The 27,540-nt window shown below is 40.7% G+C and overlaps 3 protein-coding genes across 7 annotated transcripts in view; all 3 read left to right on the forward strand.

The window, feature by feature from the left end:
* Positions 1–7,658: 7,658 nt before the first annotated feature.
* LOC124873762 (zinc finger protein 287-like) overlaps positions 7,659–27,540 on the forward strand; it is a 32,295-nt gene continuing 12,413 nt past the window's right edge. The window contains exon 1 of the mRNA XM_047374701.1: positions 7,659–7,716. The gene's annotated coding sequence lies outside the window, so the exon portion shown is untranslated. The remainder of the gene's footprint in view (positions 7,717–27,540) is intronic.
* LOC124873756 (zinc finger protein OZF-like) lies at positions 7,824–20,198 on the forward strand. Of its 2 annotated transcripts, none has more exons than XM_047374693.1 (2): positions 7,824–7,959; positions 17,713–20,184. In XM_047374693.1, the coding sequence occupies exon 2, from the start codon at positions 17,728–17,730 to the stop codon at positions 19,198–19,200; it is 1,473 nt and encodes a 490-aa protein (XP_047230649.1). In that variant the 5' UTR covers positions 7,824–7,959; positions 17,713–17,727; the 3' UTR covers positions 19,201–20,184. The 2 variants fall into 2 exon arrangements, with proteins under 2 accessions (XP_047230649.1, XP_047230650.1); XM_047374694.1 differs by lacking the exon at positions 7,824–7,959 and adding an exon at positions 15,367–15,959 and having other exon boundaries at positions 17,713–20,198.
* On the forward strand, positions 7,836–27,425 carry LOC124873732 (oocyte zinc finger protein XlCOF6-like). 4 transcript variants are annotated; one of them, XM_047374632.1, is made up of 2 exons: positions 7,836–7,959; positions 24,069–27,425. In XM_047374632.1, the coding sequence occupies exons 1-2, from the start codon at positions 7,936–7,938 to the stop codon at positions 26,172–26,174; spliced, it is 2,130 nt and encodes a 709-aa protein (XP_047230588.1). In that variant the 5' UTR covers positions 7,836–7,935; the 3' UTR covers positions 26,175–27,425. The 4 variants fall into 4 exon arrangements, with proteins under 4 accessions (XP_047230588.1, XP_047230590.1, XP_047230591.1 ...); XM_047374634.1 differs by lacking the exon at positions 7,836–7,959 and adding an exon at positions 21,579–22,025; XM_047374635.1 differs by lacking the exon at positions 7,836–7,959 and adding an exon at positions 21,579–21,878.

Genomic DNA, 27,540 nt, shown 5'->3' on the forward strand with positions numbered 1-27,540 from the left:
TGACCACTTTCTCATAAACCAAAAGAGGGACATTATTCCTGACCCCAGGTCACCAAATGCACAGGAGGACCTGGAGCCTCAGCAGATTATGGACACTGTAATGGAAAATTATTTTAAAGTGCTCTGATCTTCCCTTCACCTCTCTTTTCTGACCTCTGTTTTATTACTCAGAGGTGACTTTAGGTGTCTCTCCTCTGACCTCTGTGTTTTAATACTTAAGAGTAGATGGACTCTAAATTCAAATGCTGGAGAGTTTTATGGTCAACACTCCCTGAAGTGTTAAATCTCAAGGGAGGGTAGATGGGTGCCCTCATAAATAACGTTGTTACCTCTGACCCAGGGAGGGTCTAGGGGCCATATTTCTAAACTCTTTTAAGTTGAGATAACAGCCTCATTCTGGTATAAATACTGTTTGGGACTTCTGTTCGTTGCTCTGCTTCTCTGACTAAACTCAGTGACAGAGTCTTCAAATGCTGATATGCCTTTGAATAAACTTATAAAGACAAGGTCTGCTCTTTCTCTTGTTAATGAGTTGACTTCTGTCTCACTTTGATAAGAAAATCCACAACAACACCAACGAGGATCCAGACTCTCAACCAATCAAAGAAGAACAGGTTGAACTCTGCATTTATCAGGAGGAAGAGCAGCTTTCAATAAAACAGGAAACTGACACTTTTATGGTGACTCTTGCTTACTAGTACACACATCCAAATAGAGCAGCAACAGAAAAACCAGAGGCAGTGAAGATTGAAGAACAAGAGGATCTCTGCTGTGATCAGAATGGAGAGCAACCTTGTGTGAAGCAAGAGACTTGGACCATTCTGGTGATTTCTGCTCGCAAGGAAATATCCTACAGTGAACCGGAACTACAGCCAAGAACAGAGGCAAAGGAGGAACCAGAACCTGTGCAGATTAAAAATGAACAAGAGGATCTCTGCTTCAGTCAGAATGGAGAGCACTGGTGGTGGAGGAGCCAAATGCTTTTATAGTGACTCCTTTTAAGAAAAAAGACAACAGTGAACCAGGACCAAAGGAAAAACTCATCTCTGCAAGCTCCCCTGAAGCTCAGAACCAAAATAATCCAAGAAGCAATCACAAAGATTCAGGATCAAATGGAAATAAAGATCTGCAGCAAGTGGAGAAACATCAGAAAACCAGAAATCACAGTGGCAATGTCGACAACCCAGAACTGAAAATGAATATGCAGTAAATGTTACACTGAGTGCAGAAACCTGACTGCTCTCAGGAAAACTCACACATTTAAAAAGCCGTTCACCAGCAGAGTTTGCAGTAAGTCCTTTGAACGGCGTAATCATTTGCTTCACTACAGGACAACTCACAGGGGTGAGATGCCATTCCTGTGCTCCAGCTGTGGAAAAGGTTGTACCAAACAAAGTACCTTGAATGTTCACATGAGAATTCACATAGGTGAGAAGCCTTATACTTGTAGAGCAGGTGGTAAATCTTTCACTTACCATAATTATTTGTTTCGTCACAAAAGAGTTCACACAGGTCAGCAGCCATTCCCGTGTCTGACATGTGGGAAAAGTTTCATTGATAGAAATACTCTGAATAAACACACCAGGGTTGATGAAAGAGGAAGATGCCTTTCTCATGTCCTATCTGTGGAAAAGGTTGTTTCCAGAACCCCTACTTGACTGTTCACATAACTCATTTGGAGGAGAAACCGTATCTTTGTAAGTTGTGTGATAAATCTTTCATAAATTGCAGCGTTTTGGATCATCATCTACTGACTGACAGATAAGAGGCCCATATCATTGCAAAGTTTGTGATACATTTGGCAGAGACTGCAGTGAATTGGCTCGTCACGTGTGAACTCACAAGGGTGAGAAGCCATATTTGTGCAAAGTGTGCTGTATATCCTTTTGGACGAGCAGTACTCTGACTAAACACGGGGGGATCCACATGGACGAGAAGCCGTAATCATGTCAAACGTAAATTATTCAGTGCCAGGTATCGGTTGAACCGACAAAAATCTAGATTTAACAAAATATAATATAATTCAGTGTTTGGAAAGCTAATGGTGAAACCTGCAGTCACAGTGCCATCTACAGGGCAAATGAAGAAGCAAAAGTTGTCCAAGGTTTTGTTCGCTCTTCAGATTATAAACATTTGGTGAAGATATGTTCTGTGTTCTGGATCACACATTGTGGAAGAGTCATCATTTAGATGTTTGGGTCACTAACTTTTAAATTGCAAATCAGACCCCATTACCTGGTTTGTTAATTTATGTTGCTGTTGGATTATCTTGAGCACTTTGTTGCTTTTATTTTATGTGAAACACATTGTTACTGACTTTTTGTCTCTTACTTTACCTTTTGTTAAATTTGGAGCAGTGTTTTGGTAAAATGATCTAAAGATTTTATCTCTTGTATTTTAACTGATGCTATTTTATAAATGTTTTTTTTCCTCCTCAGCATTCGAGGTACTTTGTCTCAGATGACCTATCTAGTTGTGCTATAAGATTTCAATTTGATTTTGCAATTTAATACAAAAACAGACAAGCAGAAATAAAAACACACAACAAACCTAATGGCTGGCAGATTATTTGGTGGTGTGACCCAATACATTGGTCTGCAGAGTCTTGGCTTCCCTTTTCCTGACGCTAGACATGTAAAAGATGAGCAGCAGGTTGTTGTTGTGCAATAATATGCTTAAGTCATTTCATATTTCATTAAATAACTTTCAGTCTGTCAAGTATTATACTGAGAAAACCATCAAAATATGGTGGTGGCATTAGAACAACAGATGAAATAGTGATTCGAGTACTGGCGTTATTAAACAGTAAACTCTGCACACATATGGGATAATTTATCTTCAAAATATATGAATTTATCAACAAAAATAAGTTTTCAATGCGGTCTTCTTCAGGCAGTGGGAAAACTGCTCCATCCATTGTGATTAGAGACAACATCTCTTCTGGGGAAATTTCTGGCTCAGATTCTTTTTTTGCAGAAGTTTGGAAAAAAAGGTTTAAGAAAGCTTGTCTTAATTACCCCCTTAGCATGATCACTGGAAACACTCGGATCATTACTTAGCTTTTGGTTGTCTTTCAATCGACAGGTACAGGAATGCCAAATCATAGTCAACTTTGTATCGAAGGATTTTTCCAAGTAGAGTCCTTCTCACCAGCGCATTACAAAGATATTGAGGTTCTTGCATGCTGCCTCTCCTTATGCTGCAGGTCAACAGGATAGAGAAAGAGGTGCAGCTGGGAAAAGGTTTTTGTTAGTGGCTCCATTACATCTCAGGGATTCCAGCTGTGGCTCCTCCTTGCTGGGTTTGGCCTAAAAACATAGATTAATGCTGTGCAGTGTGGTATTCAGAGTTTTCTGGGTTTTTTTCTACCAGTCTCTTTATTTTTGTTATTGCCCTAGGCCTTGTGGCAATAAAAAAAATATCCTCTGAGAGGGAGTAACGCACGATGTGCGTATATTGACCGTTCGTTCGTTCGTCGTCTTCCGCTTATCCAGGACCGGGTCGCGGGGGCAGCAGACTCAGCAGAGACGCCCAGACGTCCCTCTCTCCAGACACCTCCTCCAGCTCCTCCAGGTGGAGCCCAAGGCGTTCCCAGGCGAGCCGAGAGACATAGTCCCTCCAACGTGTCCTGGGCCGTCCCCTGGGCCTCCTCCCGGTGGGACGTGCCTGGAACACCTCCCGAGGAAGGCGTCCAGGAGGCATCCGGTATAGATGCCCGAGCCACCTCAACTGGCTCCTCTCAATGTGGAGGAGCAGCGGCTCTACTCCGAGCTCCTCCTGGATGGCCGAGCTCCTCACCATATCTCTAAGGGAGTGCCCGGCCACCCTACGGAGGAAGCTCATTTCAGCCGTTTGTATCCGGCCATAGGTGAGGGTAGGAACGTAGACTGACCAGTAAATTGAGAGCTTTGCTTTTCGGCTCAGCTCTCTCTTCACCACAACGGACCAGCTCAGCGCCCCCATTACTGTGGCAGCCGCAACGATCCGTCTGTCGATCTCCCGCTCCATTCTTCCCTCACTCGTGAACAAGACCCCGAGATACTTAAACTCCTCCACTTGAGGCAGGAACTCCCCTCCAACCTGAAGAGGACAAGCCACCCTTTTCCGGTCGAGTACCATGGCCTCGGACTTGGAGGAGCTGATCCTCATCCCAGCCACTTCACAGTCGGCTGTGAACCGCCACAGCGCATGCTGTAGGTCTTGGCTAGAGGGGGCCAGCAGGACCACATCATCCGCAAAAAGAAGAGACGAAATCCACTGGTCCCCAAACCAGACCCCCTCCGGCCCTTGGCTGCGTCTAGAAATCCTGTCCATAAAAGTTATGAACAGGACCGGCGACAAAGGGCAGCCCTGCCGGAGTCCAACATGCACTGGGAACAGGTCCGACTTAGTTCCGGCAATGCGGACCAAACTCCTGCTCCGCTCGTACAGGGACCGGATGGCCCCTAATAAAGGCCCCCGATTCCATACTCCTGGAGCACCCCCCACAGGGCATCACGAGGGACACAGTCGAATGCCTTCTCCAGGTCCACAAAACACATGTGAACCGGTTGGGCAAACTCCCATGAACCCTCGAGCACCCTGTAGAGGGTATAGAGCTGGTCCAGTGTTCCACGGCCGGGACGAAAACCACACTGTTCCTCCTGAAGCCGAGGTTCGACTATCGGGCGGACTCTCCTCTCCAATACCCTGGCGTAGGCCTTACCAGGGAGGCTGAGGAGTGTGATCCCCCTGTAGTTGGAACACACCCTCCGGCCCCCCTTCTTATAAAGGGGGACCACCACCCCAGTCTGCCAGTCCAGAGGCACTGTCCCCGACCACCACGCAATGTTGAAGAGGCGTGTTAACCATGACAGCCCTACAACATCCAGAGACTTGAGGTACTCAGGGCGGATCTCATCCACCCCCGAAGCCTTGCCACCGCGGAGCTTTTTAACCACCTCGGTGACTTCAGCCTGGGTGATGAAAGAGTCCAACCCCGAGTCCCCAGCCTCTATTTCCACCACGGAATGCGTGATGGCAGGATTGAGGAGATCCTCGAAGTACTCCTTCCACCGCCCGATAATGTCCTCAGTCGAGGTCAGCAGCTCCCCACCCCCACTGTAAACAGTGTTAGCAAAGCACTGCTTCCCCCTGCTGAGGTGCCGGACGGTTTGCCAGAACCGCTTCGAGGCCAACCGGTAGTCCTTCTCCATGGCCTCACCGAACTCTTCCCAGGCCCGAGTTTTTGCCTCTGCCACAGCCCGGGCCGCAGTACGCTTGGCCTCACGGTACCCGTCAGCTGCCTCAGGAGTCCCACAAGCCAACCACAGCCGATAGGACTCCTTCTTCAGCTTAACAGCATCCCTTACCGCCGGTGTCCACCACCGGGTTCAGGGATTGCCGCCACGACAGGCACCGCAGACCTTACGGCCGCAGCTATGGGCAGCAGCATAAACAATAGATGCGGAGAACATGGTCCACTCGGACTCTATGTCTCCAACATCCCCCGGGATCTGGTCGAAGCTCTCCCGGAGGTGGGAGTTGAATACATCCCTGGCCGAGGGCTCCGCCAGGCGTTCCCAGCAGACCCTCTCTATGCGCTTGGCCCTGCCAAGTCTGTCTGGCTTTCTCCTCCTCCAGCGGATCCAACTCACCACCAGGTGATGATCAGTGGACAGCTCAGCCCCTCTCTTCACCCAAGTGTCCAAAACATGCGGCCGAAGGTCTGATGATACGACAACAAAGTCGATCATCGACCTCCTGCCTAGGGTGTCCTGGTGCCAAGTGCACTGATGGACACCCTTATGTTTGAACATGGTGTTCGTTATGGACAATCCGTGACTAGCACAGAAGTCCAATAACAAAACACCACTCGGATTCAGATCGGGGAGGCCATTCCTCCCGATCACGCCTCTCCAGGTGTCACTGTCGTTCCTCACGTGGGCGTTGAAGTCCCCCAGCAGAATAATGGAGTCCCCTGGAGGGGCACTATCCAGCACCCCCGACAGGGACGCCAAGAAGGCCGGGTACTCTGCACTACCACTCGGCCCGTAGGCTGAAATGATAGTCAGAGACCTCTCCCCAACCCGAAGGCGCAGGGATACGACCCTCTCATCCACTGGGGTAAACCCCAACACGAGACGGCTGAGCTGGGGGGCAACAAGCAAACCCACACCAGCCCGCCGCCTCTCCCCGTGGGCCACTCCAGAGTAGAAGAGAGTCCAACCCCTCTCAAGGAGATGGGTTCCAGAGCCCACGCTGTGCGTGGAGGCGAGCCCGACTATTTCTAGTCGATATCTCTCGACCTCCCGCACAAGCTCAGGCTCCTTCCCCCCCAGCGAGGTGACATTCCACGTCCCTAGAGCCAGCCTAAGCATCCGGGGATCGGGCCGCTGAGGTCTCCACCTTCGTCCGCCACCCAATCCTCTTTGCACCGGTCCCTCACGGTTCCCCCTGCAGGTGGTGGGCCCACTGGGGGGCCCACCACCTGCATTTATCGGTAGGTAAAACGTATCATTATCCCGTGCATTTCTTTTTTTTTTTAGGTTGCTGGTTTTACAAAGCTTGTTCTTTTTGTAGGTTGGCCTGCTACTGTTTTCAGTTTCTCTTTAGATTTCTTCTGGCTGTTTTTTTAACAATAGAGAAATTGTAGATACACAGCCTTTTTAAAATTATTTTAGGGTGGCGTTAGGCCGTCCCTGAGCTCAAAGATATATTAATACGGAAGGAGTGTTTATTTGTTTGGGTTATTAATGTGTCTTTTTCTTGTGTGAGTAGGTTGGTTGGAGAACACGTAGTGTGGTGTCTTTATTTATTTTTTTATTTTTTTATTCCTCTCCTCCGGGTAGTCCAATTTCACCTGGCTTGAATAGAATATTAGCCAAGTTGTTCTCAGGGCCGGCAGAACCGTTACTTTTTATTTTTTGTGTTATTTTTAAATAAAATATCTCTATTGTTGAGTCCTTAGATCAAGGGCATGTCAATGTTCTGAACATAATAAAATGTTATTGATCCGTGAGCCACGCCTCTGTTGATTCCTACAAATTTACCTGTATGGGTTCTGTACTACAAGAGTCTGAGGGTTTCCCACGAATGATTGTAGTTAGCGATTATTGTACCTCAGGTCACATGGTCAAGGTAGTGCAAGATGAAGTGTAGTACTAAGCTGACTGCATCTTATGCCAATCTGTTTGCCCAATAAGTGCAGGGGTCTGGATGCTGCTTATTCACTAAAGCTCTCTAACAAACCTCTGATGCCTTCACAGTACTGCTGGATTTATACTGAGATTAAATTACACACAGGTAGATTTTGACACCTGCAACCTGTTCTCGTTAGGACAACAGGAGATCAACTATATGAAAGGGTTGAAACGGGCCTAAAGAAACATCAAACTGGGTTCACACAGCAAACAGTTGAAAATGCTTAAACATGTATTGGATTGTAAATGATGCAGCAAAAAGAGTAGACAACTGTAAACTGTTAAAGAAAGAAAAATATACATTACTTTAAATAATGTGTTACGTAAGGACTTTAAAATTACCCATAGTTCAACTTTCTAAAGACAGAATTATAGGATAGAATGTATTTTTTCCAGTTTATCTCCTGTTCAATAAGAGGCGGTATTGCACCTGCAATCCGGTTGGTAACCGCTGAAAACAAAAGAGGAAGAAGAAAGGAATGTAAAAGTCAGTGCAATTCTGCCCTCTAAACCGTTCTTCACATCGTGTCTCGTTGTGAGTTCTGACAGTATATTCAGACTTCTTTCAATACCGAGGTTTGTCTGTTACAGCAGCAACAGCACCCTGAGAGACCAGTTAGCCTCCGAGCTAACTGAGAAGCTAACTCTCCGAGAAGAAGCAGCTAGTTTCCTGTTAGAGAAAAGGACAAAAAGAGCTTCACACGGTGCATATCTGACATGCAGTGAACGCGACACTGCTACCTGCTCTTCCTCTATGGAACAAAAACAAGAACAACCGGTAAGAGGACCGTCGTTGACGAACTGACAACAAATGTTTGCTAGCTGCTGCGTTGTCGTTCAGTTGCTAAGACGCGTCAGCGTGTCCGCCATATTGGGAAGGGAAACGGCAGTAGGGAGAGCATTGAAGAGAGCGGATCGGCTTCAGTTTTTGCCGGATTAAAAGCGATTTACAGCTCATATTAAAAAAAACGATACGTCGTACTAGTTAGGCTTTTCTTGACTCTAAAATCTTCTGCAAGGAAACGGGGTTTTATGACTCCAATAAATATCTACCAGCTCGAGGTTGATCAAAGTAAATGATAAAATACAATGTATTCATTGCTGTAAAAAGGCACAAAAAAAAACATATTGCCAAAAAACATTGAAAATCTGACACAATTTCTCTGCTCTGACTGGCATGTCACACCATTTTTAGTTCTGTGATTTCATTGCTCAAAACGGAGTAAAACACTGAAATTGTCTTTGCATTTCATAATCCGTTATTCTCCTCAGACTGTATGGCCTTTCCTTATTACAGAATAACATTTTAAATGTCCGATGGCACTGTGTTACTCCTTGTTTTAATTATTTTTCTTAGGTTTATATGATGTATGAATTACGTGTTGCTCTATTTTGGAGAATATGTTTTATAATTATTGCCTCAGACCTCGTCCAGTAAATTAAATATAGTAAAATTAGTAAACCATATAAAATATGGAATTAATCATATTCTAGTACTTGTTGGCCTCATTTAAAACTGATATGTTTAAGAAAATAGATTGTACATGATGAATGCCGGTTGAGTTTATACAAAATTATGATCTCCAAAACTTTTGCGTTCAGTTACTTACTCCTTAATATTAATTCCATATTTTTCCGGAGGTGATTGAATATTTGTTTTATGATTGTAAGTACCACTAATTTGGTCTTTGCAAAGTTAAGAGACCCTCTCAGGTTTTCAGCATAGGCATTTGCTTTGTCATATCCTCTGGTGCACTTTTAATATCAATATTGTCTGCAGAAAGATTTGTGTCATCAGCAAACAAGAAAATCTTCAAAACATTTGTGTAGACATAGTTTTTGGCCCAATAGTGACACCACTAATGTTGTCTTTATTTAACAGTCTGTCTTCTACAGACATAATTACTTAAGCAGTTAAGTGCTGCCCTCTGATCCTATGTTCTTCTAGTTTACCCATTTGGATTTTGTGGTCAGTTATAATAAAAGCTTGTTCTATAAGAATATATTCAACTTTATTTGAGTCAATCTGGTCCATATATTAAAAAGATTAAGCAGACACAGCCTCCCTAAAACACACAGACACTTTTTCCAGTGTTTCCGTGGGCTTGAAGGATGGCCCGGGTTGCTTTGTATAGTATCCTGGACGACCCCACTTTAGTCAGTCCTTTCCCCAAAAATACTTCAATTTGTTCCCCTTTCTTTAGTGCTTTTATTAAGCCAAAGTAATAAATATTTATGTTACCCAGCAGGGATAAAATCAATTCTTCCATGCAATCTTGCATTTCTGTACTTAGGGCAACAAGCTGTCCATCGTGTTTTTCAGGCATATGATTGGTATTCCTAAATAATCTGATGAGAGCCATTTAAATGGTCAGTTTACCCTCACAGACGGTGGGCAGACCTCAGATGAAGAGATTGCTTCCTACTTTTTTAATATCCCAAAAAACCGATTTAGAATGAGTTAAGTCGGTTCTATGATTCATAAAGAGGCGTTAAGCTCACAAAGGCGGACACAGCACCTGTTTCTTTCAAATTTAAATTTAGTTGATGGTACACAATCTCGGGGGTCTAGAAAACATCCAGAAGACTTCACGACATTGAAGTTAGCATTGGATTTGTATGTTCAATAATGGCCCATTTCACTTTTGATGAGTCTTTAGGACCTTTGATTAGCTGTAGCTTACAATCTGAAATGCTTAGAATGGTTAGACTGTATTAGGAAACATACTTGACATTAAATGGTCATACGTGTTGAGTAATTAGTTTTCAGTCCAATATGTTTTAAGAGATTAGGGAAGAACAAAAGGAGTAATTGTTGAAATCAAGCAGTCCTGCATATACAGGTCCTTCTCAAAATATTAGCATATTGTGATAAAGTTCATTATTTTCCATAATGTCATAATGAAAATTTAACATTCATATATTTTAGATTCATTGCACACTAACTGAAATATTTCAGGTCTTTTATTGTCTTAATACGGATGATTTTGGCATACAGCTCATGAAAACCCAAAATTCCTATCTCACAAAATTAGCATATCATTAAAAGGGTCTCTAAACGAGCTATGAACCTAATCATCTGAATCAACGAGTTAACTCTAAACACCTGCAAAAGATTCCTGAGGCCTTTAAAACTCCCAGCCTGGTTCATCACTCAAAACCCCAATCATGGGTAAGACTGCCGACCTGACTGCTGTCCAGAAGGCCACTATTGACACCCTCAAGCAAGAGGGTAAGACACAGAAAGACATTTCTGAACGAATAGGCTGTTCCCAGAGTGCTGTATCAAGGCACCTCAGTGGGAAGTCTGTGGGAAGGAAAAAGTGTGGCAGAAAACGCTGCACAACGAGAAGAGGTGACCGGACCCTGAGGAAGATTGTGGAGAAGGGCCGATTCCAGACCTTGGGGGACCTGCGGAAGCAGTGGACTGAGTCTGGAGTAGAAACATCCAGAGCCACCGTGCACAGGAGTGTGCAGGAAATGGGCTACAGGTGCCGCATTCCCCAGGTCAAGCCACTTTTGAACCAGAAACAGCGGCAGAAGCGCCTGACCTGGGCTACAGAGAAGCAGCACTGGACTGTTGCTCAGTGGTCCAAAGTACTTTTTTCGGATGAAAGCAAATTTTGCATGTCATTCGGAAATCAAGGTGCCAGAGTCTGGAGGAAGACTGGGGAGAAGGAAATGCCAAAATGCCAGAAGTCCAGTGTCAAGTACCCACAGTCAGTGATGGTCTGGGGTGCCGTGTCAGCTGCTGGTGTTGGTCCACTGTGTTTTATCAAGGGCAGGGTCAATGCAGCAAGCTATCAGGAGATTTTGGAGCACTTCATGCTTCCATCTGCTGAAAAGCTTTATGGACATGAAGATTTCATTTTTCAGCACGACCTGGCACCTGCTCACAGTGCCAAAACCACTGGTAAATGGTTTACTGACCATGGTATCACTGTGCTCAATTGGCCTGCCAACTCTCCTGACCTGAACCCCATAGAGAATCTGTGGGATATTGTGAAGAGAACGTTGAGAGACTCAAGACCCAACACTCTAGATGAGCTAAAGGCCGCTATCGAAGCATCCTGGGCCTCCATAAGACCTCAGCAGTGCCACAGGCTGATTGCCTCCATGCCACGCCGCATTGAAGCAGTCATTTCTGCCAAAGGATTCCCGACCAAGTATTGAGTGCATAACTGTACATGATTATTTGAAGGTTGACGTTTTTTGTATTAAAAACACTTTTCTTTTATTGGTCGGATGAAATATGCTAATTTTGTGAGATAGGAATTTTGGGTTTTCATGAGCTGTATGCCAAAATCATCCGTATTAAGACAATAAAAGACCTGAAATATTTCAGTTAGTGTGCAATGAATCTAAAATATATGAATGTTAAATTTTCATCATGACATTATGGAAAATAATTAACTTTATCACAATATGCTAATATTTTGAGAAGGACCTGTAATGTCAAATTTTGATAAAGGGAGGAAGTTTAAACTGATAGTTTGGGAAATATAAGTTCAATACTGCCAAGAAGAAACAGATTGAGGGTTGGTTAAACCCTTGGCAATATTTTGGACTAGATTTATGTCATTTGAATTATGTAAAATCCAGGTTTTTAGTTTGTAAGTTTTACGAGTTGAGGAAGTAATTAAAGCTCTATAAAACAGGAGAAACTAATGACAGGAAACAGCAGGTGTTGAATGTAGAGATTATTAAGTCATATTTGGCTCCTGGCTGATTGCATATACACAGTCTGTTAGTAGTTTGTTATTTAATGTGTTTGATTATGTCTGGAGTTAAAGGGAATGTATAATGCTTTTAAATCCATCCTTTTTACACTTAAATCATTCAGTTTGGTCTATATAAAGTGGAACTGCAATGCATTTGTCTGAATTCCTTGTTGTTGTAGCTCCACAGGCTCCTCTTTTATTCCTGTTCTGAGGTGCGCCTGAGAGCAACAGGTTTTGAGGGTCTACGTTAAATGAAAATGAGGCACTCCACAGCCTGCCCCACTACAGGTCAAGGTGCGCTCCTATTTAACCTGTTCGGCCCTTTTTATCTAACGGCGGAGAAACGAGACAAAAACAGCAAAAACAATGCAAAACTGTTTATTTAATAATACTATTCATAACATGCAGTAAGGTTCTGTCCTCAATGAGCTAAAAGCAGCACACAGCACTAACATAAGCAGAAGGAGTGTGTGGTTTAATACACCTAACAACCGAACTGAATTTATCCTCTTTTAGTGTAGACATACAATTTAGTTATTAGTGAACAAAATGCAAGTTTGCATATATTTAATAGGGCAAAAAGTGCTTCTGAGAGGAACTGTTATGTGTGTGGAAGAGCCAAACAGTAATTTGATGTTTCTGCTTAATTTCTTTTTATAGCTCTTAAAGTATGTTCATAACAAAACAGGATGGATGAAGTATTTATAAAAGGAGTATTATGAACCACCAGTGCTACCAACCACAACTTAACCAGGGATGCCATGCTTCAGCCAATACAATGTTTGTTTTGCTGCTTTCACTGTGAACATTGCTGTAAATCCTGGCACACACCATGTATGTCAGAAATCCTGTGGGTAATTGAACATCACTCTGTCCAAAATGTATAGTAACACCCGTCACACTGCAGAATTAGTTGCTGCAGCAGAAAGGGCCAACAGAGATGTGAGTGCAATAGTGATTGGACACCAATGTTTGGGTGTTTTTGCTGTTATTAGAGTTGGGATATAAGAAGAAGGAGATCAATCTAGACTTTATTATCCCTAAGGGGCAATTTGGTTTGCTTCCAACGAAGAAAATTACAAATACAACTGACAGAAATAAAAAACTAGGTACAACATGCATGAATACAACCAGGACTCAAACATAGGTCCAAATAGAGACTGTAGTAGCCTATCAGGTCAAATTAATGACAATAACAGGGACAAATTAACATTTCTATCTTTTTGCATTGCACTTTATAATTAAGTATCTGTGATGACTTGATTTGTGATAATATGAGTGATTTATTTTGTCTCAGAAACTTGGCTGCAGCAAGAGGATTGTGTTACTAAAAATGAGTAACTCCCTCTAGTTATTTAAATTTTCACATACCTCGAAATACTAGGAGAAGAGGAAGAGTAGCAACCATCTTTCAGTCCAATTTATTGATTAGTCCCAGACCAATTAATAGCTACAGCTCATTTGAATATTTAATCCTTAGTTTTCCTCATCCAAATTGCAAAGCAGTAAAACCACTTCTGTTTGTTGTTTTGTACCATCCACCAGGCCCTTATTCTCAATTTTTAGATCTAGTGTTGAATACCAAAGAGGTAATTATAGTGAGGAATTTTAACATTCATGTTGACACTGAAAGTGATAGCTTAAATATAGCCTTTAATGCTATCTTAGACTCAATTGGCTTTGCTGTAAAACATTAACAAACCTACCCACCTTTGTCTTCATTCTCTGGACCTTGTGCTGACATATGGCATTGAGTGTAAAGACATAACAATATTTTCTCATAACCCTGTCCTGTCTGACCATTTTTTAACAACCTGTGAGTTTAATTTAACTGAGTACTCCACACATGAAAGATAATTTCATTATAGTAGATCATTATCAGGCAATGCTGCAACAACCTTTTACAGAATCTGTTCCATTTAAATGTCCTCATTATTACAGAAAAGCACAGTGAAGTGCAATCATTTCATTTCTCCCATTTCACAAACTAATCTTTTTGTTTATAGTGTCACTTCATGGTGCATTAGACAATGTAGCCCCCAAATGGTGTTCTACACATCTAGAGGATTCCTACTTAATCTGGAAAAATAACCTACTGCTGTATAAAAAGACACTTCATCAAGCTAGAACAGCTTATTTCTCCTCATTAATAGAAGAGAACAAGAATAATCCTAGGTTTCTCTTTAGTACAGTTGCTAAACTTACACAGAGTCATAGCTCTGTTGAACCATCTATTCCCTTAGCTCTCAGCAGTAATGACGTTATAGGATTTTTTATAAGTAAAATTAATTCTATCAAAAATAAAATAATTGGCATACTCCCGAAGATGATTACTTCATCCTCAGCAAGTGAGACAACATTGGAAATAACTGTAGAACCTGATTTGTGTTTGGACTGTTTTGATCCTGTGAAGCTTCCTGAGTTATCAGAAATATTAGCTTCATCTAGACCTTCAACTTGTATGTTAGACCCAATCCCAACCAAATTATTTAAGGAAGTGTTCCCTCTGATTACCAGCCCCATTTTAGATATGATTAATCTATCTTTAGTAAATGGATCAGAACCACAGGCTTTTAAGTTAGCTGTAATTAAACCTTTACTTAAGAAACCTTCGCTTGATCGAGATGACTTGAAAAATTACAGACCTATATCCAATCTTCCATTCTTATCTAAAATTCTTGAGAAAATAGTTGCTAATCAAATGTGTGAACATTTATACAGCAATGACCTGTTTGAAGAGTTTCAGTCAGGTTTCAGAGCTCATCATAGCACTGAAACAGCTCTGCTGAAAGTCACTAATTATATTCTTATGGCCTCAGATAATGGACTTGTGTCTGTTCTGGTTCTGTTAGATCTCAGTGCTGCATTTGATCCAGTCGATCATAATATTCTCTTAGAAAGGCTGGAATATGCTGTAGGGATCAGGGGAACAGCGCTAGGCTGGTTTAAATCTTATTTGTCTGACAGATTCCAGTTTCTTCATGTAAATGATAAATCATCTTTAAACTCCAGGGTTAATTGTGGAGTACCACAGGGTTCAGTACTTGGGCCAATTCTCTTTACTATATATATGCTTCCAATAGGTCAAATTATCAGGAAGAATGGGATATATTTTTAACTGTTATGCTGATGATACTCAGCTTTATTTATCTATACATCCTGATGAATCCAGCCAGATAGAAAACACTGATGACTTTAAATTTTCAGCTTCTAAATTCAGACAAGACAGAAGTTGTCGTCTTTGGACCGGAGTCTTTAAAAAAGAAACTGCTTAGTCAGTCACTTAACCTGGATGGCATTAAATTGACCTCCGGTAATAAAGTAAAAAACCTTGGTGTTATTTTTGACTAGGACATGTAATTTAAATCCCATATTAAACAGGTTTCTAGGATTTCCTTCTTTCACCTCCAGAACATTGCCAAAATTAGAAATATCCTGTCCAGGAGTGACGCTGAAAAACTAGTCCATGCATTTGTTACTTCAAGGCTGGACTATTGTAATTCTTTACTATCAGGATGTCCACAAAATGCAGTTAAAAGCCTTCAGCTGATTCAATCTCAGAGCAACGGTGGAGCCAACCAGAGGGTGCGGGTGTTCGCCCAGGAACAGGTGGAAGTAGAGCAGCTTAACCCAGACTGAAGTTAGTGTTAAACCTGAGAGCTGGCTCAGAATGGCCTAATTGTAAGCTAGCACTAATCGCTGATTCACCAGCAAGACATGAGGTGGAGGTTCACTAATGAGCATCATCAGGTCATGATGAGGGACTTTCCCGTGAGCTACTGGTGAAATTAAATGACCTGAAACAGTAGAACCCTCTCTGTGAGCTTCTAGCTGGATCTGCATCATGATGTGAAAAATATCTGATCTTCAGTCAAAATCAAAGCATTTAATCCTAAAGTTACTAAACACATTAAAAGGTCCTTCAGATCATCACATTGGATCTGATGGCTGCAGCTGGTCCTATAGTCCAGTTCTACATGTAGACAGAAACAGGTGTTGCTCAGTAAACCAGGAAAATATCTCCTGGTGCCAGAAAGACGTAGAAGAAAGAGCAAAGGTAAGCCTCCCTCTTCTCTTTCATATCTTCTGATCCTAAACATTCAGCTCTGGGTTGTTTAAAGGTGGAGAATGAATAAGAAATAAATCAAAGCAATTAATCACAGGTGGATCATTAATTAGTTAACTATTTTATTTTTCTGAATAAGTATGTAACATGTAATATATATATAAACTAAACTCATTAAACAAGGATACAGTTTTACTCAATGTAACACATACATACTACTTTATGTATACATTAATTAATAACTGTAATATTAGTACTGATAACAGGACAAAAGATGAGAGTCCAAGAAAGGTCCAGGATGAGGCTCTTTGTTCTATTTTAAACACCTTTTTTTTCTACAGAAAGTGTTTAATAGTAAAGACTGAACTAATGGCTCAGTGGAGAACAACAGACTAAGTGGATGAAGGGCTGGAAAGATGGCAGTAAAACAACAAGTTCATGAAAGAAGGAACATATTTTAATGAAATGTTGGGATAGTTCACAACATAATTAAAATAAATAAATGTGTTTTTTAGGGTCTTACCATTTCAAATAAGATTTAAGAAAATCAATTTAATACCTGTTTTCTTTTTAGAAATGTATGAAATTATGACAATGGAGCCTCAGATGTGGGAGCGAGAGTAAATTTTAGAAAAGTCATTAACATAGATGAGAAAAGAAGCCCATTTATTTGAGCCACCGTAAACATAGTTTCTTTGAGTTTAAGAACTCAGACAGACTGAGCAGAAAGTTTTTTCTAAATATCACAAAATGTGTCATTATCTGGTTCAGCCAAATGTTTTCTTCATCAGTTGTAAACTGTTTCTCTTCATCCTTCACTTAAACTACTAACAAAAAATTAAAACCAAGTCAAATTATTGTGAAGCTTTTTTATTTGATTCACAATCATTTAAATTCAATGAAAACCCAGTCAAGACAGAGAGCTGCTACAACATGTCCTGTGCTATTTTAACTTTAAGTTACTTAGAAACTGGGCCGCTGTCTGATGAAAATGTAACTATTTAGTGCCCGGGCTAAAGACCCCAATGATTCAGACCCTAAAAACGCCCCTGGTGGTGCCTCTCCACGATGGAGCTCTTTACTGGAATTCATATGTGAAATCATCAAAATGAATTGAAATACAATTAATCCATTCCAGACCCCCGAAATACCACAATGCAGCATTCATGAATATGAAGGTGCTCTAAAAATGTTAAATATTTGGTTCTGCGTTAGAAAAAAGATGAAGTAAAAGTAAGCTTTTTATTAACTGCTGAACTGATGTGGAACAGAAAAACTGTGGAGAGTAAATAGAAAGAAAAAAGGAAAGTTAAGTAAATCACATTTAAAGCATTTGAATGAATTTCTAAAACAAGAAGGCCAAGTTTGCCTGACTCATTTTACAAAACTAAATGATTCAATAAATAAATAACGACACACAGAGCTTAACTCCCCCAATGCTGGACCCAAAGTTACGCCCTTGCCCGGATCCTCAACCTGCCCATCTGTTGCTTGCGTTTGGGTCCTTCCAGCTAATCGTGTGACAAGTAGAGAATCTGTATGAAAGTAGCAACATGAAAATGTTGGAAAACCTCAGCTGGAACAGCATAAAACCTGAAATTCTTCATTTAAAAAAGGTGTTGTAATATATTTCGTTAAAACTGTAATTAAAACAATGTTCGCTTCCACATTTTGGCTTGATTTCACATAAATGTACTAAAACATCTTAATATTAAAGTGTTTCTTTTGTTCTTCCTTCCCTGAGGTCTCCTAAAGCATCATGTCTGTTATTACTTGGGAGGTTGTTGGTGATCAGTTTCTCATCCAACAAGAAAGCAACTCTATTCATGATCACAACTTACCAAACAATCCAGAGACGATAGAGGAACACGAGGAACCAGAACTGGAACAGATTAGAGAGACGAAGGACAATCCACAATATCAACCAATCAAGGAGGAACAATTTGAGCTTGACATCTGTCATGATGAAGAGAGGTCTGTAGTGAAACAGCAGGCAGACACCTTTCTGGTGACTTCTGCTTATGAGGAAATATTCCACTGTAAACCTGAACTGCAGCAGGTGATTGAGACAAAACAGGAACCAGAAACTTTACAGATTAAAGAGGAACAGGAACTCTGCAGTAATCAGGATGAAGAGCAGCTTGTAGTGAAGCTGGAGGCCTTCAGAGGGACTCCTGTTTATGAAGAAAAAGACCACATTGAATCAGACCCAAACCAGGACCAACTTCAGTCTTCAAACTCCCCTAAAGCTGAGAACCAACGTCGGGAAGGAAGCAATGAGGAAGTCCTGGTATCAATTGGAGATGAAGAGCTGAACTCTGAAAAGGGACGTCACAAAATCCAAAATCAAAGTGACAGTTTGGACCATTTTAAACTGAAAAGGCTACAGAAAAATGTACCTTCTTGTGAAATATGTGGAAAATGTTTCATTCAGCCTAGGTACTTGGTTATTCATATGAGCACTCACACGGGTGCAAAACCTTTTAAGTGTGGAACTTGTGGAAAATGTTTCACCAGAAAAACTACAATGAATTTTCACATGAGAACTCACACCGGTGAGAAGCCGTATACCTGTAAAGTCTGCAGTAAGTCTTTCAGCTATCGTAGTGATTTGGCTCGTCACAATAGAATCCATACAGGCGAGAAGCCGTTCTCCTGCCCGACCTGTGGAAAAAGTTTCATCGATAGAGGTAGCTTAAGCACACACACGAGAGTTCATTTGGTAGAAAAGCCGTTCCCGTGTGGATCGTGCGATAAATCTTTTACAAACAGTCGAGATCTGGTGCGTCACATTAGAATCCACACAGGTGAGAAGCCATTCTCATGTCCGACCTGTGGAAAAAGCTACATGAGCAGAGGCAGTCTAAAAACACACACCAGAGTTCATATGCGTGAGAAGCCGTATCCTTGTGAACTGTGTGGTAAAGCTTTCACTAACAGGAGTGCCATTGCCCGCCATAGGAGGACTCACACAGGTGAGAAGCCGTATTCATGTAAAGCATGTGGTAAATTTTTTGGTGACAGTAGCAGCATGATTAGACACAGGAGAAGTCACAGTGGAGAGAAGCCGTTTTCCTGTTCTCTTTGCGGTACGTCTTTTATGGACAACAGTCAACTGGCCCGTCACCTGAGAACTCACACAGGCGAAAAGCCATATTCTTGTAAACTGTGTGGTAATTTATTCACTGCCAGATATAAACTGACCACACATGTGTGTAGTAATAATCCTTAGGATATTCTACAAACTTAAACTTTTGTTGTTTGACAAACAGAAGGAATGTGACCCAAAACTATTGGGATTTATCTATGTAACAATATTTCCTTCTTTCCACTTCTATTTTGGTTACCTGAGAACAAACCATGTCATGCCCTTGTGCTAAAACCAGAGCAAATTGGTGTATTTTTGGTTGTACTTACGGATTTTCATGAATGAGGGAGAAAAATGGCCATGAAAATGCTCTCATCCATATATTGTCTATACCTGCTTATCCTTACAAGCTCGCTGAGGGGGAACGGAGGTGCTGGTGAGATAGGGCTACATTTTGGACAGGTTGCCAATCCATCACAGGTGTTCAGATCTCATGTATGAATTAACTAGATTGTAAACATTCACCTGAAAACATTCAATGATACTCTGTTCTTGTTTATTTGAGTTCTGGGGCGTCATGCATAAAATGGTGTGCAACCTTTATACTAAAAGTTGGCGGTTTTTGAATATTGCAGTGCACAAAAAATTCAGATGTACAAAACCATGCGTATACATGTCACCACACAGTTCCTTCATACATCCTAATTTGCTCAGTCACACATAGACAATGTTCGGAAGAAGTGCCCAATTCTGTACTTCCTGTAGCAGTTTTATTTTTATTATGCTTATGGACTTTGTGTAGAATAGGTTTCTCTGTTTCCACTCTGAGGGTTTTCTACAAGAGTTGGTTCTGCAGCTGCAGAGAAGAAAGATACAAAAGTTCTGTTCTCACACAAATGTACTGAGAAGTTGGTTCTCACACTGTCTGGTAAATATTTTGCATCTTTCTTTGTCCTGCAGTATAACAGATGTGTGCCATCTTTGTAAGAGTAACATTCTGACTCTGGTGGAAACTGTCCTCTCATATCAGAATCAGAATCAGCTTTATTGCCAAGTTCTTACATACAAACAAGGAATTTGACTCCGGTACACTTTGCTCTTTGGTTTTGTTTTTGCATTACAGAATATACATATTTACAATGTACACATATATAATAATAAAAAGATGCATTTGCAACATCTGTATGCTGTTGTTCTGTTCTCTATTAAATGTTCAACAGAGAAACAGTCTGGGGGAAGAAACTGTCTCTGTGGCGGCTGGTTTTAGTGAACAGTGCTCTGTAGCGCCACCTGAAGGTAAAACTCTAAACAGTTTATGTGCAGGGTGTGTGGGGTCTGCAGAGATTTTAGCAGCTCTTTTCCTGACCCTAGACCTGTATAAGTCCTGGATGGAGGGAAGGTCAGCTCTGATTATTCTCTCTGCAGACCTGATTATTCGTTGCAGTCTGGACCTGTCCTGTTTTGTGGATGAGCCAAACCACACTGAGATGGATGAAGACAGGACAGGTTGAATGATGGCAGTGGAGAAGATGACCAGCAGCTCCTGAGGAAGGTTGAACTTCTTGAGTTGCCTCAGGAAGTACAGTCTCTGTTGGACCTTCTTTCGAACAGTGTCTATGTGTGAAGACTATCTCAGGTCCTCAGAGATGGTGGTTCCTGAAGAACGCTTATTGAGTGTTGGTAAAAAGGAAAGGTGATCTAACACAGTGGTAAACATGTTCCTATCCCAGATTTTTTAGAATATGTTTCAAGCATCAAAATGAGTGAATATTTGCAAACAAAGTTTATCAGTTTGCACATTAAATATCTTGCCCTGTTAGTGTATTAAATTGTACGTAGGTTGAACAGGATTAACAAATCATAATCTTTTTTTTTTGTTTTACACAATGTCCTCACTTCATTGGATTTGGGGTTGTAACATATTGTTTGTAATTTTCTCATTTCTGTGCAACAATCCTGTTTTATATCCTATTTGCACTAAATGACAAAGATAAAAATGATTCAGTTTAGCCAGCAGAATTATAAATTTCCATGTTAAAATGTGTTGAGGTTCATTTCTGATCTTAATATGAACATAAATATGCAGAGACAACATGTAGCAGATTACAGCAGTATGAGAAATGTACCACGTCTTGTTTCCTCTTGTTTATTGCAGTCATTTAGCCAGACTGTAAGGAATCGAAGAATAAAAAAACATTCTCTTCATTATTATAAATATGAATAATTATTGGTCTATATAATAATGATAAGAAGAAGATTATTATTAAATGTATTGATCTGTTTAGAATTTATATTTCTTACACTTTACAGTTTTGTGGAACATAAAAAAATTTTATCCAACATTTGTATATTTCCTTTACATAAATCAGGTGCAGTTTTTACCTGTACCTGATAGAATTTGGATTACATGGAGTTTATCAATGTTGCACATTACAAGTTACAGAAAATTTATTGTACAACAGGAAACCTCTTCTGGAGAAAAAATAATTGCTTGAGATGGGGCGGAACCTAATGGGAGGTCATTGTTTCTAGTGTAACTCTCCGTGTGAGACTTCCGGCGGAAGTAAACAACAAGGCGCTAGCATCGTTAGCTTCCAGGTTTTCTTCTGTTTATCGTCGGTTTTTGCTGTGTGAGCTGAATATTTCAGAGTCTGCAGTAACAACATCTTCGGTTCATCATCTGAGAGAATTGATCAGAGAGCGACTAACTGCTGCTGCTGGAGAAATATTCAGAAACATCGTTCATTAGGAGGAAGAGATCGATCATCAGCTCAGACTGCTGGATATCAGCTGGAAAACCCAGATCAGATCAGAACCTACAGGTATGTTACCTGTACGGTGGCCTGAATGAACTAACACTGGAACACAGAGAATATGATCAGGGGACTAGTTGATGCCGCGGAGGAAGCAGGACGTGTCCGTGTGTTGTTCACAGCTCGATTGTTTGGATGGGGTGGATGATCCTACAGGTTTTGTAGTTATTCTTTCACAAACCACATGGGTCAATATTGCTAATACTGCTGTTGTTGAGTCTTTTCCATCACAGGTCAGGAATTTATCACCACCTTTATTGCAGAATCGTTTATATTCAGCCACCTTGGAGGGTTTATGAGCATGAATGGCCTATTTAAGGTCAGGCTACACCATTCCAATCAGATTTACAGTCTGGGCTTTAACTAGGCCACTTCTAAATCTAAGCTTTGTGTTTATATGCTGGTGTGCATCAGATCCTTGTTCTGCTGAATAACTTGAGTGTGGCTGAGTACGAGGTCACAGATTGATGGCACAATATACCCCTTCAGTATTTTCTGGAAGAGACCAGAAATCATGGTTACGTTCTTTTCAGCAACGTGTGCAGGTTCTGAAACATCGAAGCAACTGCAGACCATCACAATACTCGTCGTCGTCGTCTTCCGCTTCATCCGGGACCGGGTCGCGGGCTGCACGGAACCTGCTTTTAGAACCTCTAGGAACCATCAGTGAACTTGCAGTCTGGGAGTGAATGGTTCTATTAGGAACATATGGACCAATCAGATCTCTGATTTATGATGGGGTTTGATCATTAAGGGCTTTATATGTGAGAAGGAGAATTTTAAATAATGTGCTGGATTGAACAGGGAGCCAATGAAGGCTTGTTAAAATTGGAGAAATATGATCAGCCTTCTTCTTTGCAGAAGTCAAGGTGCAAGGAGTGTGAGTTAAATTACGAGTAATTAAGAGAAACATATTTTTTCTTGCAAAGTATTCTAATGTGATAAAAATGGGTTTATTTACTGCATTTTGTTTTTTGCCATTTTATTGTTTAGCACATTTCAGGGAAAAAATAAAGGTTCAAAATGCTTTACATAAAAACATAAGAAAAGAAAACAGGAAAAAAAGTACATAGCATTGGCATGATAAATGGAGGTAAAGAAAAATTAAACTAAACAAATGGCTTTTCAAGCTTGATTTAAAATAACTTGGGGATTCAGCATTTTTGCAGTTTTCTGAAGGTTTTTTCCAGACTAGTGAAGCAGAAGAACTGAATGCTGCTGCTCCATGTTTGGTTCTGGTTCTGGGGGATGCAGAGTAGACTTAAAGCAGAAGACCTGAGTGGTCTGAAAGATTAATACCACGACAACGAATCGTTAATGTATTTCGGTGCTAAGCCATTCAGTGATTTATATTAAAAACTAATAGTATTTTAAAGTTTTCTCTGAGATAAAGGGAACCAGTGTAAGGACTTTAGAACTGGGGTGATGTTCTCTACTATCTTATTTTTAGTGAGGACACATGCAGCAGCTTTCTGGATCAGCTGCAGTGGTTTTTGGGTTGGCTGTTTAACAATGTTGAGTCAAAGCAAACCTTTTAGGTATATTACATAGTATCTTTGCCCCTCTGCGCATTGAGGGTTATCCACATGGATGTTCAAGATGAAGGTTTTGCAACCCTTTTCAGACTCATTGATGACAAAGACTTCGTATTTCATCGGTTTCATTTTTTGAATATTAGATGTAAAAAAATTCAGTGTGTGGAATATTTATCCTCTGCGCTACCCAGGGGGCCTCTGATACCTACAGTTTTAGTGAAACTCAACTGATCATAAAGGCAACTTGTATACATTCCTGTAAAAAAGTAAATTAAACTAATATCTATGTCCAGTGTTTTTCCATATGTCTAAAAACACTTTTTACAAAACTGTGGTTCTCTGTAGTCCCAAAGCCTTCATAAAGTATTTATAACCCTTTACAGAATCATAGAAATCGAAGACTTCTTATTTCATCCCTTGTAAATTTGATGATCTAAAACATTTCAGTGTGTGGAATATTTATCTTTCGGCCCTACCCAGGGCCCCTGATACCTACAGTATTTAATAAAACTCTAACTGTCTGACTAATTATAAAGGCAACTTCTGTATATTCCTGTAAAAATGTATTAAACTAATTTCTATATCCAGTGTTTTTCTATATCTCTAAAAATGAAAAAAAAAAAAAAAACAGTTAACATTGTTCTACTGTTCTTCATTCCCTCAGGTCTTCTACAGCATCATGTCTGTTACTACATGGGAGGTTGCTGCTGGTCAATATCTCATAACCAAAGAGAGGAACTCTGTTCTTGATCAATTTATATCAGACATTGGAGAATTAAAAGAGGAACAGGAGGAACCACAACTACAGCAGATGATTGAGACAAAAGAGGAACCAGAACCTCAATTAAAACTGGCTGAACTGTGCATCTTTCAGGACGACGGGCAGCTTTTAGTGAAGCAGGAGGCAGACACCTCTATGATGACTCCTGATTATGAGAAAATATTCCATAATGGACCAGAATGGCAGCAGATGATGGAGACAAAGGAGGAACCAGAACCTGTACAGGTTAAAGAGGAACCAAACGAAATGGAACTAAAGCAGATGATTGGGACAAAAGAGGAACCAGAACCTTGGACATTTAAAGAAGAACAAGTTCAACTCTGCATCTTTCAGGATGAAGAGCAACTTTTAGTGAAGCAGGAGACTGATTCCTTTATTCTGACTCCTACTGATCAAAACGACTCCAGTGAACCAGAAACTATCAAGAATCATCTGCTCTGTTCAACCCCTCCTAAAGCAGAAAATAAAGATCAAGGAAGCAATCATCAAGACTCAAGATCAAATAAAGAGGAAGAGCTGAAGCCAGAGAAAAGATGCAAAAAACCCAGGAATCAAGGTGACAATGTGGACAACTCAAAGCTAATAAGTTATAAAAAGAAGTTACCTTTCTGTAAAGAATGTGGCAAATGTTTTACTACTCAAAAAATGTTAACAGTGCACATGAGAACTCATACCGGTGAGAAGCCTTTCTCCTGTCATACCTGTGGGAAAGGTTTCGCTGGGAAAACCGCCCTAACTGAACACATGAGAACTCACACAGGTGAGAAGCCGTATCCTTGTGAGTTGTGTGGAAAACTGTTTCGACATCGTAGTACTTATATTGGGCACATGAGAACTCACACAGGTGAGAAGCCGTTTTTATGCCTGACTTGTGGAAAATGTTTTCCTTGGAAATCTACCCTGGCTGCACACGTGAGAGTTCACACTGGTGAGGCGGCTTTCTCATGTCTGACCTGTGGAAAAGGTTTCACTAGGAAACATACCCTGACTGCACACATGAGAACTCACACAGGTGAGAAGCCGTTTCCTTGTGAGTTGTGTGATAAATCTTATCGAGACCGTAATAATTTGATTTGTCACATGAGAACTCACACAGGTGAGAAGCCTTTTGCTTGCAAAATGTGTGGTAAGTCTTTCATTCAAAGTAGTAATTTGATTTGTCACATGAGAACTCACACAGGAGAGAAGCCCTTTGCTTGCAAAATGTGTGGTAAGTCTTTCATTAAAAGTAGTAATTTGATTTGTCACATGAAAACTCACATGGGTAAGAAGGCTTTCTCATGTCTGACCTGCGGAAAAGGTTTCACTATGAAACATGCCCTGAGTGCACACTTGAGAACTCACACAGGTGAAAAGCCTTTCTCATGTCTGACCTGTGGAAAAGCTTTCTGTAAGGAATCTGCTCTGGCTGCACACATGAAAACTCACACAGGTGAGAAACCGTTCTCATGTTTGACCTGTGGAAAAACTTTCTCTGGGAAACCCACACTAACTGAACACATGAGAACTCACACAGGTGAGAAGCCGTATCCTTGTGAGTTGTGTAAAAAGTTTTTTCGCCATCGTAGTACTTATATTGGGCACATGAGAACTCACACAGGTGAGAAGCCTTTCTCATGTTTGACTTGTGGAAAATGTTTTTCTTGGAAATCTACCCTGGCTGCACACATGAGAACTCACACAGGTGAGAAGCCTTTCTCATGTCTGACCTGTGGAAAAGGTTTCTGTAAGAAACCTGCCCTGACTTCACACATGATATCTCACACAAGTGAGAAACAGTATTGTTGTAAATGTTATCGTAAATCTTACATTAACAGTAGAGATTTGACTCATCACATAGTAACTCATACAGGTGAGAAGCCTTTCACATGTGTGACCTGTGGAAAAGGTTTCACTAGGAAAGCTGCCTTGACTGCACACATGAGAACTCACACAGATGAGACTATGCACATCAGAACTCATTCAGAGAAAAAGCCACATTCTTGTTAACTGTGTGGTAAATTATTCACAGCCAGATATAAACTGACTGCCCATGTGTTGTAATAATCCTTAGCATATGCTACAAACTTTAACAGAAAAACCTGTCTTTGTTTGATGAACAGAGGGAATGAGACCCATAACTATGGATTTAATTTATGTAGCAATATTTCCTTCATTCAAAACGCTATAAAAAACATATTTTTTTAAGCAATCCCCCACGTCTGGGGTTATTAAAAACTAAAGAACCTCCCCTTTTCATCAAGGCATAGCTCGTCTTTCTAGCATCTTCTCTGGTGATGTAATTTGCATGCGTATAAGATGTGCTCTGGCTGCGTATATTTACAAGCCCCTGGAGCTAGCTTGCACTCTGCTCTGTTAGCTCCCAGTGTTGTGTTAATTGTAGGAATCAATCATTTGTAATGGCACAAAAGAGTAAAATTACAGGTTTGGAAGTTTTGGACGACATTTGGCGGACCAGTGACATCAAAGTGAAATATTCTTCGGACAGCTGCGTTGATTAGGATAAGGAAAACCAGTCCATATCTTATTCTATTTGCTTTATTGTAGATGTTGTATTTCATTGATTATTTTGTCTTTATTTCCTCATTTTATGGAACTGTAGAGCACATTGGTGTGCAAAGTGCTTCATAAATAAAGTTCAAGTCTTTTGGCTTATTTCCTCGTTACATTATTTTTCCTTTATTCTTTTCAGCTATAGCTACACTCATATCAGTTTAGTTCACATTTTGTCTTTCAACCTCTGCAGCACTGGAAATTTATTGCTCCTGTAATTTGATCTTTCCAACTTTTCCAGCTTGTCTGAACCAAACCAATGTGAATGATGAGAAATGCGGTTGTTATAGGTGGGGTGATGGAAGAATTTGGTTCTTGCCTAAATCTCATTCAGTCTAATGGGTTGAAATATTTGCTTTCCTTAATATTATGACTGTAAAGTTGTGGGTTATCTTATGTCTTTATTTTTATTATGCTTCGGAACTTTGTGTAGAATAGGTTTCTCTGTTTCCACTCTGAGGGTTTTTTACAAGAGTTGGTTCTGCAGCTGCAGAGAAGAAAGATACAAAAGTTCTGTTCTCACACAAATGTACTGAGAAGTTGGTTCTCACACTGTCTGGTAAATATTTTGCATCTTTCTTTGTCCTGCAGTATAACAGATGTGTGCCATCTTTGTAAGAGTAACATTCTGACTCTGGTGGAAACTGTCCTCTCATATCTTGTACAATAAATTATTAATAAACCTCACTAAGTGATTCTTGATCATAACGGTGCTTGGATAATTAAATTTTTCTATGGCAATAGATACAGCCAGGTTGGCCAGCCTTTGTTCTTGCATTCCTGCAACACTTTGTAGCACTCA

This window comes from Girardinichthys multiradiatus, chromosome 9, assembly GCF_021462225.1.
Source record: "Girardinichthys multiradiatus isolate DD_20200921_A chromosome 9, DD_fGirMul_XY1, whole genome shotgun sequence".
NCBI lineage: Eukaryota > Metazoa > Chordata > Actinopteri > Cyprinodontiformes > Goodeidae > Girardinichthys > Girardinichthys multiradiatus.